This window comes from Lichenostomus cassidix, chromosome 4A (assembly GCF_008360975.1).
Source record: "Lichenostomus cassidix isolate B80296 chromosome 4A, HeHo_3.0, whole genome shotgun sequence".
Taxonomy (NCBI): domain Eukaryota; kingdom Metazoa; phylum Chordata; class Aves; order Passeriformes; family Meliphagidae; genus Lichenostomus; species Lichenostomus cassidix.
In genome coordinates, this window is record NC_139485.1 from 13079987 (window position 1) to 13094497 (window position 14511).

General features: G+C 45.7%; 1 protein-coding gene across 1 annotated transcript; it reads left to right on the top strand.

Annotated features, from left to right (window-relative positions):
- The first annotated feature begins 2365 nt into the window (after positions 1-2365).
- Positions 2366-14186, top strand: LOC146437517 (G-protein coupled receptor 83-like). The gene is made up of 4 exons (XM_085060606.1): positions 2366-9000; positions 10606-10731; positions 12351-12484; positions 13002-14186. Exons 1-4 carry the CDS (start codon positions 8623-8625, stop codon positions 13624-13626), a joined length of 1263 nt encoding a protein of 420 aa, XP_084916732.1. The 5' UTR covers positions 2366-8622; the 3' UTR covers positions 13627-14186.
- Positions 14187-14511: the final 325 nt, after the last annotated feature.

A 14511-nucleotide genomic window follows, 5' to 3' on the forward strand; every position in this document is an offset into this window, starting at 1 on the left:
AATTCTAGAGTCGGATTGCTGTTTTTATGAGTAAGAGGGCAGACACAAATTCAGGGCACTGCATACCACTGTGAGAACCCCATCCAGGACCACGATGAGCTGTGCCACGCTGTCAGCCTTGCTGTGACACATCCTTCTGCTCCTGGCCTCCCCCACCCCAGCCCCAGGGTGCCTTTGGGTTGGGGTCAGGCAACTCCTGGTCCCTGTTCTCTCTGCCACAGCTGCCTGCTGGGGGCTAAATGGGGTGAGTGGTGGGACCAGAGTTTTGTAGCCCACTTATGGGCTGTGGTGGCCCCCTTACTGTGTCAGCTGTGCCCACACATCCCAGTAACATCACCCTGTGTGTGCCCACAGTCCCATCACCTTGCAGATTAAGTACCAAGCCCTTCCCCATCAAATACCTGTCCAGCTCCCTCCCCTGAGCCCCCATTACCCAAATGGATGCAGGTTAGTGCTTACATATTTCTGTGCCTGGTTTTAAAGTGGGAAGAGCATAAAAGCAATCTGCTCTTGGGTGGCTTTCAGAGGCAATTAAAGCAGCTAAATAGCTGTAATGACTGCTGGGGCCTCCTTAGGTATAACAGCACCATTTTCTTCAGAACAATGGTTATCATGTACTTAATCATGTTCAATTCATATCAAGCCCCTTTGCATTTCCAGCTGCCTTTTCCTTTGGCAGTGAGGACAAAGCTCATTATTTTTCTTTCATTACACTTCATTAAGCCTGGTGAGGGGCTCAAATGCTGTTGAATACTCTGAATATGGATGCTCTTTGCTCAGATTCAGGCCTGGTTCAGCTGCTAATGCAAACCAGAGGTTTCCAAACCCATCAGTCCCAGGGCATTTACAAGCTATGGCATGAGAAATAACAATGAAGAAGGAAGCCTTCATTTTATTTTTTACCCCTTGGCTTGTTTAAAAAATAGATCAAAAATGTTTTAGGCCTGCACTGAGACAAAGCAGTGTGTAAATGTATTCCCTTGATTCAGGGCAGCAGAATAGGGAAATTGCCCTTCCTGCAGCGCTGCAGCTTGGGCCCAGGCTGGGCCACGATCCCTTGGCATTGCTAATTGCCAGTCTGAGAAGCCCAGTGGGTGAGGAACCACCTCTGAGTGGTGTTGTCATGACTTTTATGCCTTTGTTAATATTCCAGATGCAGAGCTTGGAAATGGATCCTCATGGGTCCTGTTCTCGTCCTTGGTGAGTGGAACCTGCAGACTTATGGCAGAACTGCAAATTTTAAATGTAAAAATACCAGGTTTCACAGTTGCTTTATGAGGAACCTTCTGGGAAATCAATTGCTGATGCTGTGGCTGAGTTATGTGATTTCTCTTGGGTGAAGCTCTACAAAGATTTGATAAAACTGATTGCAGTGTTTCATTAGCCAGCAAATTCCCAAAAGACTGATCATCCAGCAGAGCATCAAATCACTGTCTGCAGTGATGCAGGGTGGGAGATTATGCCACAACTTTTAACACTTTGGGAAACTCAGATAAATCACTCTCAGGGTAAGTCATCATCTTCAGTCAGGTTGAGAGCCTGAAGACTGGTCACAAGTGGAGGGGATGTGCAGAAGGATCTGGAATCATCAGGCTGAGCTACAATAACACTTGAAATGCCCAGAGGCACCAGTTAACATAATGGTTGATGCCTACATGCTGTGACCTCAGGATCTGTAAGGAAGTAGCCGGCATCTTGAGGAGTTATACAAGGTTTTTGGAATAAATTGCTGCTGCTGCTTTCTTTTCTGAGAATTTAAGTAGCAATAGGCGATGCTGGCATTTCACACCACGTTTCAGACTGCAATTTCATTCTTACCCAGGGATAGATCGGTATTACTGACAAACAATATCCCAGTTTGGGGGATTTTGACTAGTGAGGTAAAATGGAACCAAGATTTTAAATTCTTCTCATTCCAGTTTGCCTAAATATTACCCAATCAAACCAACCCCCTCCTCAGACTTTGCCTGTATTCAATCAGTAGTCATCAAATTCCTGAGCCCTTGGTCTGTGACCTCTGACAGCTCTTCAGCTACACAGTCATGCTCTGTTAGAGCTTTCCTGTTAGCCTTTTCCTTAGGCTGCTTTCTGCTGCTTTATTTATCTGCCCTTCTACAACCTCACTGCCTCAGTAGTGCTTCATGACAGTGGCTGCTTTATGGGTTCCATCCATGCCTACCCACCAGGATCTGTCCCACTGACCACCTCTCCCAGGGTCTCCTGGTGGTCTACATGCTCCATTGAACAGTTCTTTGACTCATCTGCAACATCCAACTTTACTGGTGCTTCTCTCTAGATGGTGAATCTTAGAAAAACAGCACATTCATTTTACAAGTGTGTTGCCATGGCAATACCACATCTGGATCTTGTGCCTGTCTGTACCTGGACACGTTCTTGTAACCAAGAGTCTGGAATCAGAGAGCAGATGATGATTTTGATGGAACAGGGCATTGAGTCATAAAGTACATTCTGAACATGTCCTGCACCTTTCTGTGTCTGTCCCTGCCCTGCCAGCTTTCTGTAGGCTAAAGATACATAAATTACTAAACTGAATGGAGAGAGTAACTGGATCCCTGGATATCTTGTCTCAAGGCGATGGCAAATAAATGTCACACTGTGGACTGGAAGGGCAACAAACCTTGACTGGATTCACACCTAGCACAACAAATTCCTGACTGCAGGACATGACCCCACACATGACAGAGCTCAGCTGGGCTTCTCTGAGGTTCTGATTTGTTTTGTGTGATAAAAAAGAATCTTTCCAGCAGGTTGCCTACCTGTTCCATTTGACATTTCGATGCCAAACCTCTGTGCAGACTGAAGTAATTTGTTCTGTTCCTGCTGAGCGAGCCCCTTGCTGGCTCCTGGGTGTGTGTCAAAGTGATACTGGCTGTGGCAAACGTGATCAGTCGGGTCTGTGGAGCACAGAGCAGAGACAGAATGTGAGAATTGATTGAGGGAAAGCATGCAGGGCTTTGGAAGGAAGGAGGGTCCCCAAGGAGCATCAGAAATGTGAAATGCAGTTTGTGTGCATGGCTGCTGCCCTGGCAGCATCAATCTCCTCTGTTTATCTGGCATTTGTGGCCAGTTGCCCCAGCCCAGGGCTGTGGGTTCCAGGCTGGGTCATCCCTCCCGGCCCTTGCCAATGCACTCTCCAAACATCTGAGTTTGTGCTGATGCTCCTCACCAGCACCTGGGATGGTTTCTTTGCCAGAAAAGGTGTGCTAATGTCAGAGCATTTTGCACAGACATTAGCACACCTTCCATGTCCTGTGTGTAAGCTCTGTAAATTTGGCTACACAGAAAACAGGGAAAAAATCATATTGTAAAAGATGCTAATTAGTAACAGATGGAGAAAGGTGGGGGCCAGAGATTCAGGGCTGCTTTTGCCTCTACTTGGCTTGCCTTTCTCTGGCAAAAACACATGACAACAAACAAAAAGTCCAAAACCAAATGCTTATGCAGAAGCAGTTTCTTTGATTTTTGTTCCACACACATGGGGACATTTTCAGTGTCCTTGCAAATTTGGCTGGTTGGTTATGCTTTCAACTGCTTCACCTTCCAGCAGCTCCAGCACTGGCTCCAGAAGTCCCTGCCCAGCATGGGTCATAGCAGCACTACGGATCAGGGGACAGAAAGGCATCCTTTGTGTGCAGGGCTAGTTGTTTTGCTTCAGGTTGACTCACACAAATGTTCCAATGATTCAGAAAGAGACAATATTTGGTTATGGAGACATTCTGTGCTATGTCTGAGGTTCAGCAATTCAGGTGCTCTTGTTGATAATAGAACCTTTGCAACTAATAGCCTCTTTCACTAAGGGGTCTCAAGGTTTTTGAGTGTTCTCCTGTTAAGCTGGCAGCAGAAGAGGTTTGTAAAACTGCCAGACACAAAACTCCCCACCCAGCTCAGGAGAAGTTTGGATGCTATCCAGGGCCACTTTGCTTCATATTGACTATAATTAAAATTTCATAATACCTTCTGGGGGTGAGATTTATGTGCAAATCAGGTACACCCCAGGCTCCAGATGCATAAAACCTTTTTGGCCAGTGTTAGAGGTGCTGCTTTTTTCAGTGTATGAAAGGAGACAGCCTGTTCCCAAACAGATTATTATTTTTCATCTTTCAGGGGGCTAAGTTCTGGGAAATTCTGGGAAAACACAAACAATAAGAATGCCATTCATTTCAAAGCATTCAGGATTAGAGCTAAAGACTGGCACAGCAGTGTAAACTTCTAAGCTACTTTTGTAAAATCAGGTGCATTTCTCTGTGTTTTGGTTCAGTCCTCAGCAGCTTTGGAACTGCTGGGATGTTGGTTTTTTTTTTCTCTCCCTTGTTTCTTTTTTTTTTTTTCTTCCTTATTTCTCCCTTGTTAGCCAGCGTACCCATTCCAGAGCGAAGTGTAATGGCCCAAACCAAATCACTAAGAAGCGAGTGGAGAAAAACATTTCTAAATAAATTAGATTATTTGACTCCCCAGATCGCATCCTCCCCCTTCCCCCCCAGCTGACTTCAGGGCAGATGCAATTGCAGCCGTGATCCATTGATGACCAGAGGTGATATAAGCCCTCAGAGAAGCTGCCTGTGTTTGATTAATTCCTGAGTCTGTCCAGCCTAAGGAGAATGTCCTTAATTTAAGTAACTAAAAGCAGAAAACAAAAAAAGTAGGAATTTGTAGTCTGTGTTGAAAACCTCTTACACAGGAAACCTCTTATCGACTTTTGTATTTCTTTTCTAATTCTGACTGTTACAAAAGAGGTAATACAATCTCAAACTTTATATCTTTCTCTTTTTCAATTACCTTCTTTCAAGCATTTCTTCCAAGCTGAGAGCCCAGACACAATGGTAGTCCTTGAAGGAAAATAATTATGATCATGACTGCAGCCCTGGTGATGTTGTTCCTCCTTGAGATTCACCAGTATGAAAGAAATGAATGACATTACCTTAAAAAGTGTGTTCTGGAAGCAGGTGAGGTCTCATCAGGCTGTGTCATCAAGCAAAGCTTTTAGAGATGTGTGACTTAGGCACTATTCCCTAATCCATACTTCCCTGCACCAAGGAACTCCCATTCTCAGTGATTCAGTTTTTTGGAATGGCTTTATCTGTCTTTCAGAACATTTTTTCCTTTATTGTTACTTCCAGGAGAGTGAATGGTTCAGCACTTGCTAATGGGTCTGGCAGAGCTGTGTTCCTTCCTTCACAGAAGAGCTGTGTTCCTTCTGCTTAACAGAGAACACATGAAGATGTTCTTGTCCCTTGCTTATTTTAGCTGGGTGAGCTTGACCCTTTTTTTTTGGGTACTCACTCATGTCGATCATGTTTCAGAGAAATAAAGAAGAACAAAGGCTGTCCCATTACACTTTCACTGCCAAGTAACTCTTCTCAAGTAACTCTTCTGGAATGTGTTTTTGTTTCTGGAATGTGGAATGTTGTGTGCTGGGGAGAAAACAAGACCAAATAATTTCTACTTTGCCGATCACTGGCAAGTTACAGTACAGACAAGAACTTTAAAATACTAGGCACTTGGATTTTAAAAAGCTTCAGGAAACGTCTGTGCCTGTTCATCCTACGTTTTCTGAGTCACAAAAGCAGGACTAGTCATTTCAAATGAAGAGGAAAACAGTGTCTTCAGTGCACTAAAGCAAATATGAAAACTGTTGCAGATTCATGGTTTCTGAGGATTATCCAGACTCTTACTTCCAGCACACCTTTTGAGTGAGATAAAACTCTAGGGGTTGGTCTATAGGTCTGGTTGTTTCTGTTATTTATCAAACTTGCATTTAATGCAGAAAAGTGTAAACTATAAGCCTCTCTAGGGAAGAGAAGTCTTGCAAGAAGCTGTGTGGTGCAACAGACACATTGAATTAAATTTTCCTCATTTGGCCTTGACAATTTCAGCTGTTGAATTTTCTCCCTTTGGACAAGACTTAGGCACTGAAACTTCCTGTCTGCTTCCAGCTGCTTTCAGCTCTGAATGGCAAAGCAGAAACATTTCGTTTTTCAAGCCAGAAATCTCATTATTGCACCAGCAGACCTTGGTTGAGGCTTTGCCAGGATCTGTGTGCTCCCTGCTTCCTGCAGTGCAGCTCCTAGCCGCTAGGACAGGGGATTCTCTCAGAGGCTGGACTCTTTCTCTGGGCATCAACTCTGAGTGCAGACCCAAAGTGGAGCAGCACTCTATCTCCAGCAGCTCTCACCTCCTGTCCTGATGACTTGGGAAGCCCGTGCTCAGCACCAGGAGTGGAGCTCAGGGAAGGATGGGTGAAGACAAAGACAAGAAGCCAAAAAATGCACATTTAGAGTGTGACAGGAATGTCTGCATTAGGAAAAGGTTTAACACAGTGTTATTGGTTTTGCAGGATTTCTTGTCTGCCCTCTTGTGAGGTCTTTATATACCTCATAAATATGGAATGTAAGAATCTGCAGGGACCTGTGGGGACAATTTTATTCAGATTTTGAGTTCAATACTTCAGTAATGAAAGCATTTTCTGTACATCTTCGTGGGAGCAGGCAGGGGCAAGCATTTGAATGCGTGTATCCCCTGAGCCCATGGTAACAGCCTGGGGAGGAAGTCTCCATTGCTATTATGATTTACCTCAGCATTAAATTCTATCCAATAATGGAGATGAATCATGTCTTTAGAAGTAATTTCCTTTAAATTAGCTTAGATTCAGGTGCAAGCATGAGCACCTTGACCCTGGATGCATTTACATGCTGTACAATGAGTACGACTGCTAAATTATCTCACTTCTCTCTGTCAGGCAGGGAAAAGTCCCTGCTGGGAAGTACCAGAAAGATTCCATGAACCCACTGAGCTCAGGGACTTGTCCCCAACAGCCCCCTTGGCCTCTGTGAGCAAAGACAATGAACCATGGCAATGACTTGTGAAAATGCTTGAAATATTCACAAGGATTAGAATTTTTATAGTATAGCTCTGATTTCTCTGCTTCTCATCAACATTAATCTGTTGATGAGATTACATGAGATCACATTAGATCTGTTCAGAAAATGGATCTGCATCTCAATTGACATTTCAGCAATTTGACATTTCTTTTCAGAAGAGCACCAAAAAGAAAAATTCCAAATAATCTCACAAAACCAAAAATTTATGACTCAATTAATGTCAACATGTGAAAGCCAAAAGTCTTCTATAGAAACAAAGAGTGGCACAATTTACCTGGATGTGTTGGCAAAAGTACATTTCTCCCTTGTTTTCTCTGTCTGAGTGGAGATAGCACCAATGCATTATGAACTCCAGAGCCTGCTTGAAGCAACTCCAAATATTCGTAGGTGAATAATAGCTGCAGCAAACCAGAATGAGATTGCTGGTGTGTTTGTACCTGTGACAGAATAAATCTGTTCTGCAGGAATATGGGATGAGTTGCCCACCTCTGGCACCCAGGACAACTCACCACTGTTGGTTTGTGCACTTGTAGCAAATGCTGCTCTGCCCCCTCATCATCCTGATGCACAGCAAGGAAATGGCAGGGAACATGACAAAGGGATGTTCCTTGTCATGGCCATATAGTAAAAGGAACCCAGGGATGGAGCCCTGTGTGTCCCAGCAGCCTCTGCCAGGCTGCTGCAGAGATGCCAGCAGGCACCTGAATGCCCCAAGGCTCAGCGTGGGCTCCAGCCCAGCCAGAATGGAGAGAGTGCAGCTGACCATTCTGAGTGCCCCCCATGCATGCTGGGCTGCTGCTCTTATTGTCAGCTTGTGTTTCACTTTTCACTCAATCCTCTGCATCACCTGAGAGAGAGAATGGGCTGGGGCCAAGCACAAAGCTGGGAGCTCTCTGGAGGCAGAAATCCTCAGATGTTTTCTGCTTAAACTCTGGAACCAAGAGAAAGAGAGATGCTGTAAAGTAGTGAAGGCACTTCACCCCCACATAGCTGTTGTGCTGAGTATCCAGAGAAGAGTAGAGAGCAGACTGGGGAAATCTTAGCACATCCACTCTTCATCTGTGTTTTGCTGCTCTCTAGATCTGCACATGTCAGGCTGTGCCGTTGCCCACGTGTGGGTTGTGATACACCTCAGGAAAAACTGGGAAGAGATCTGCCATTGGCTCCTTCCTGCGCGCTGTGTCATCTGGCAGCTGTGTATATCAGGGAACGCAGGGACCACTCTGCTGCTGAGCAAAGCTGCTTCACTGAGTATCAGAGATACTTGAAGGGGGGAAAGCAAAGCAAAAGGCAGCCCTTGCTTTTGTTTTCTGCCAAGCTCTGAAAACTCTTGGGAAACAGAAACCTGACAGATTAAGGACTGTGTGGAGAACCAGTAAAGCAGATTTCCAAGGATATATTGCAGATCGAAGAAGAACAGTGCCCAAAAGGAAATATTCACTAAGATTTCTTCCTTGGTACAGAGAGAAAGTGTTTGGGGGTCTCTCGTATTTCAGCCTCTGAATCAGCTTCTCTGTGGGGGACATATGGGACTTAAGAAGGCGAAGCTGACGTGTCCCCAGCACAGGCAAAAGGACCATTTATCTTTTCTCTAGTTTGCAACCATGGGGCAGATTTTTAAAATGCAAGTGTGTGTGTTCCCCCCTGCAGCCACTGGCTTTAGCAGCTGAGCTGGCAGAAGGCACTGAGGAGTGTGTGGCTGCAAGGCTCTGCTGTCCCAGCCATGAGCCAGCACTCCTTTTTCCCCTTGCAGTACATGCCCAAGCCCTTCTGGAGAGTGGAAGCCAACAACACAACCAACTTCTTCTCTGCACTGTACGGCTTCCCTAACCAATCCTTCTTCCACAGTGACTTGGACCTGGAGGACCTGGGGGACTTTGACAGTGGAGCCAAGTATGAGGGTGAGTCCCAGAGCCGGACAGTGAAGGCACTGCTGATCGTTGCCTACTCTGTGATCATCTGCATCTCACTCTTCGGCAACATCCTGGTGTGCCACGTGGTGATCAAGAACAAGAGGATGCACTCCGCCACCAGCCTCTTCATCGTCAATCTGGCCATTGCTGATGTGATGATCACCACTCTGAACACCCCCTTCACACTGGTGAGCCCCGTCTGGCCATGCTTGCTGGTGTCTGTGTGTGCCTGTCAGCTGTGTGCACTAGGATTGAATGGGCTGGGATCAGGTGGTATCCACACTTTCTTTTGCCCCCATTCCCCTTTTGCCTTCTGGAGAGGGTGCAGTCATGTCCCCCAGCACCCCCTGAGCAAGTGGAGCTGGGGGCTCATGTCCCCACCTCACAGTACATTGCAGGGGTCATTCTGCTGCAGCTTTCCCCCTCTGCCTGGGCAAGGCACAGATCTGGGAGCCCCTTTTGCTGTTGATGGGGAAGGAAGTGGGGACAAGTTTGACATGAGAAAATCCAATTAATGGCCTGTTTCCTATGGAAACAACATGACCCAGGTCAGTCCCTGTGCAACATTTCAGGGAAGTGCTCAGGCTGCACTGAACAGTGTTGGTGGCATATCCTTCCCTTAGCCACTACAAACAGTGCTTCCTGGGACTAATCGTCCTTTATTTATTTTCAGTGACTAAATAATACATGATATTATGTACACATATTAAGAACACTAAATGAATGAGGTGGGAAGAATTAAAGATTCATTTCTTGCCCCATTGTCACAAACTATAAATGCATGTAAACAGGACTCTGCACCTCGATTTGACCCAGCACTTCTGTTCAAAATCCTCCTGCTTCATCTCTGCCCAGCGCTGTCCAGAGTGTTCTTCTGCCTTCCAAAAGCAGGTCTTGAATTAGCTATTTGAATTCACCCTTTCTTAAACTGGTGCTGTTTCTTTGGTGGGATTTCCCTACGTGTCTCTGATGGGATTTGCATCCCATAATCTGTTTAGGCAGAGCCTGGTGCCCTCTTGTGTGTTCACACACCGACAGCCACACACTAGGCACATGTAATTAAATTTCTGTCTGCTCTCTCAGGAGAGAACCAGCCCACTGCTCCAGTTTCAGTGACAACCAGTGCTGGTGAGAGTCATCCCTATAGGGAAATTAATCAGATTAATTGAAAACAGATTAGCTAGTCTTGACTAATTTTCTGTGTGGACAGATGCTCTGTAGTAAATGTGCTTTACTTCAAATTAGAATAATCTGCTGCAAAATGAGTTACATTAATTTGTAATTAATATTGCACAGTCAGGAATAACAAGGGAATGAGGCAATTGGCACACTTTCCTCTGCAGAGAAGCCACAGTCAGTAACACCTCTCTGGGAACAGGTGAGAAATTCTTCCATGGATTTCTCTCACTATGTTTGGAGACCATGCAGCTTACAGCATACACATGTTCAAAAGCATAAATGTTTTCAAGGAGGCACCTAGGGTATCTTGTAGAGCCTTGCTGAGGAGCCGAGCTAAGGTTTCTTTATATGTTCCAGAAGGGCCATGGTAAATATACAAATATACACATGCACACAACATACACAGAGCACTGCTCAAGCCATTTGTTTGCACTCTCACCTCTGTTTGAGAGCCTCTTGCACAGTCGCTGTTTCCTGAAGAAAAACTGAGGACAAAGCACCTCCAAAGCCTCAGAAGTTGTATAAAAGCATTTCTTCTGTACCGTCCACCTGGGAAGCCAATTTGCTTCTCTTCTGATGCTGCTCCTGTTAACCTGATGCTGTCTGTTCTTCAGGTGAGGTTCGTGAGCAGCACCTGGGTTTTTGGAAAGCTGATGTGTCACGTCAGTCGGTTTGTTCAGTACTGCTCTGTCCACGTGTCTGTGCTAACTCTTGCTGCCATTGCTCTGGACCGGCACCAGGTATGTCAAAGACACCACCCCTGTGTTTGCTAGAAAATAATGTGCTAAATACATGGTTGTTACCTCCTCAAATCCTAGTACGTGGAAACCTGCACTGTGCTGGGACTCAGGGAACGGAGGAGAGGAATCCAGCTTTCATGGCACTGGACAAAACACCTGTGTTTTTTACAGTGAGGGTGGTGAAATACTACAACAGGCTGCCCAGAGAGGTTGTAGAGTCTCTGACCTTGGAGATACTGAAAACATCAGGAAATCAGTGCCAGGCAGCCTGCTCTGGCCCTGCTCTGCCTGGGCCATTGGGCTTCTGGGCTCCCTGCCCTCCTCAGCCCTGCCTCGGAGCACCGCCCCACCAGCAGGGTGGGGATAAGTGCTGAATTCAAACACCAGCCAGCCCACACCTTCCCTCCACACAGATGTGGGAGAGTCTGTCAGTTCTGAGGCTTGCCCCATTCCTTTGGGACGCCTAAGGCTGGAAACAGTAAGAACTATTTTAACTCGTCCAATTCAAGGTGAGAAATTCTGTCCTTCTCCCTTAGCCCTAATACATACCAGCCGGGAAGAACTTTCAGGTCAAGCATGAGTGCAGACTGAAGGGTTTACTTAAGTGAAACACAATTTGTAGGTTGTGCTTTAGCTGATGAGTGCTGAGTGCTGGGAGGCCAGATCAGCACAGTGAGATCTCAGGCAGACTGAATTTCTTGCAGTGCTGGAGCTACTGAAACAGTTGCTACCGAAAAGCAATTTCACGTGATAAATGCCCTGGCTGTATGAAGTTCAAAACAAGAACAGGCTCCACCTGGTGTCAGAGAATCACAGGGACTGCCTGAGCATAGATCAGCCCCTTCTGTCTTCTTACCACAACGAGTTTGACAGTCTGCCCATTTAATGTGCAATATGCTCCTGAAATCAAAACACTTTGATAGTGATTCATTTTAATCAGGAGATTCTGCGTTGATTGCAAGGCATGGCTAGGTATGAAGAAGTGTTTGTTTAATTAAAGGCAAACAAAATACAAGCCCTTAAATTCAGTGGAGTGGGTTCCTCAGAGTTGGAATGGGCTAGTACAGCCTAAGGAGATAGAGACAGAAGTGAGGAGATGGCCATGACAAAAAGGAAACCAACACTTGTCTCTAAAAATATTGCCAGTCCTGAGAAGTACCATAGCAGACATATAGTCCGGGGGAGTTGTACAACTTGATGAAGTAGATATTTATAATGGGACTAGAAACAACATGCATAAAATACCAAAGATTTCATCAGCCAAGAGATCTTCTTGATGACATGATAGGTCTATTTTTAATTATTGTTTCATTGTTTAGTGTAGTCCTCCATAGTGCATGTAGCTCAAGAGAGACCTCAACACCATGGTCTCTGGAGTCATACTGATGGGTCACACAGAATATATTTCTCTGCTCAGGCTCTGGGCCAGCAGCAACACTGAATACCTGCACAACTCCATGCGTTTCCCAGCCCTTCTACTCCCTGAAGTCCTGTAAAGTGAGTCTCTCTGCCTTTTCACACTGCTGAGATGTGAAGTTGCTGCTGCATGTCATATGCAACATGAGGCTCAAAGAATGACCAACATGCTGTAAATCCTCAGGAGCTGTTGTTCTCTGCAGGTGATCATGCACCCTCTCAAGCCACGCATGTCCATGGTGAAAGGAGGGATTTGCATCATCATCATCTGGGTTATGGCCAGCTGCTTCTCGCTGCCTCATGCTATTTACCAGACTCTCACAAGTTTTTATATTGGGTAAGACATTTACATGACATTTTTTGTTGCATGACGTTTTCAAAGCCCCACAGAAGCCAAGGCCACACCTCTCCATCCATGTTATTAGAACAGAAAGGGTGGCAAAACAGAGAAATTTTCCTTCCCTTTGCATGGGTGCTGCATGTGTCACAAAAGGATAATGACAATTGATGAAATTGCTGCCAGGCTGATTCATTAGTTGTTTTGGGCTCAGAAATTCAGCCATGTAATTCGGGGCAGGCACAGAGGAGAGGGGCTCCTCATCAGTATAGGACACAGATGTCAGTATGGATGATTTCTTTCTTTCTTTTCCTGGGGATGTGTTAAAGATATCTTCATTGCAGCCAAAGGTCAAACCTAGAGTAAAAATTTCCATTGCAAGTGGCACCTGCCCATGACACTGAATGAGTTCTGCTAGCTGTACCTGTACTGAAACTTGTCTGAATGTCTGAGGTGTTTGTCCTCAGATGTGTGCAGCTGGTAGTGGAATTGAGAGCTTTTTCTCTTTGATCTTCAGAAACAGAACCATCCGAATGGTCTGCCTCCCCAGCTTCCCTCCTCCTGCTGACCTTTTCTGGAAGTATTTGGACCTGACTACATTTGTTCTCTTGTATGTCTTGCCCTTGCTTGTGATCTCCATCACATACACTATGGTGGCCAAGAAGCTCTGGCTGAGGAATGCCATCGGGGACCTCACCATGGAGCAATACTATGCCCACCAGCGGAAGAAGAAGATGACGCTGAAGATGCTGATGGTGGTGGTGGTTGTGTTTGCCGTGTGCTGGTTTCCCTTGAACTGCTATGTGGTGCTGCTCTCCTGCAGGGCCATCCACAGCAGCAACGCTCTGTACTTTGCTTTTCACTGGTTTGCCATGAGCAGCACATGCTACAACCCCTTCATCTACTGCTGGCTGAACGAGAGCTTCCGCACGGAGCTGCGGTCCCTGCTGTGCGTGTGCCGGCGCAGGAGCACAGCCCAGGGCCACGCTCTGCAGTCCATCTCCCCTCCCTTCTGGCATGCCAAGGCTGAGAACTGCCAGTACAAAAGAAGCAGCATATGCCCAAAGGCACAGACACCCCCCCAGAGAAACTCTGCAAAGACGGACATATCCAGCGTGCAGCCAATTGTAGCAGAAAGCTGAACTCTTCATCTGATAACTGGGTAGCATCACGTTATGATTGCGGAATCATGGGGAAAATGGATTTGGAAAGGCCTCTGGAGACCATCTCATCAACCTTCTGCCCACAGTATGCGAATTTCAACCTTTGACTGGGTCATTCAGGACCTTGTTCTCTCAGGTGTCAGAATTCTCTAGGAATGAGCTACCTGCTTGTGGGCTCCAGAATGATAGGTACTGAGTGAATTTTTCATTGAAACAGCCAGCAAAAATGAATAGAATTATTTAACAGCACATGAAGCCTTTCATGGTCTAAGCAAACTCATAGCACATCCCATGCTGATCCTTACACAGCAGTGCTTTCTTCAGTAGGAGTCTGCAGTCTGGCAATGTTGATCTGCCTTAAAAACAGTTGTTTCTTTGAGATGATTGTTTTTGTAAAATTCCGGCAAACTTCCCCCTCATTAGATACAACCTCCCACCAGATGCTCTTGCTTTAATATTCAGTCTGTTAAAATATGTGTGTGGTTGTAAGATTTGATCCATCAATGCTCTTTGGGGGCTATTAGTCAAATAAAACACTGGTTCACGACCCTCTCTCTCCTGTGGGTTTTGTGTAACTTTTGAGTTATGAAAGGAGATGATATTCCCTCTTACATGAGGACTGGCAAGAAAGCCCAGACTGCTGTTCCTGCCAGTCTTAAACCCATGACTGAAACTTTTGTCTTCATGTATTTTTACTTCTTTCAGCATGAAAAGCCCTTTGCACAAAGAAATGCTGTGGTTACCCAGGTGGGTAGCCAGCCATTGGTGTGCCTCAACTGCAAATATTGTTTCATTTCCATGTGGTTCCTTGCAGCTCAGGCAGTCAATGGCTGGTCCCAACAGCACTTTTTGCCTGGCACCTTG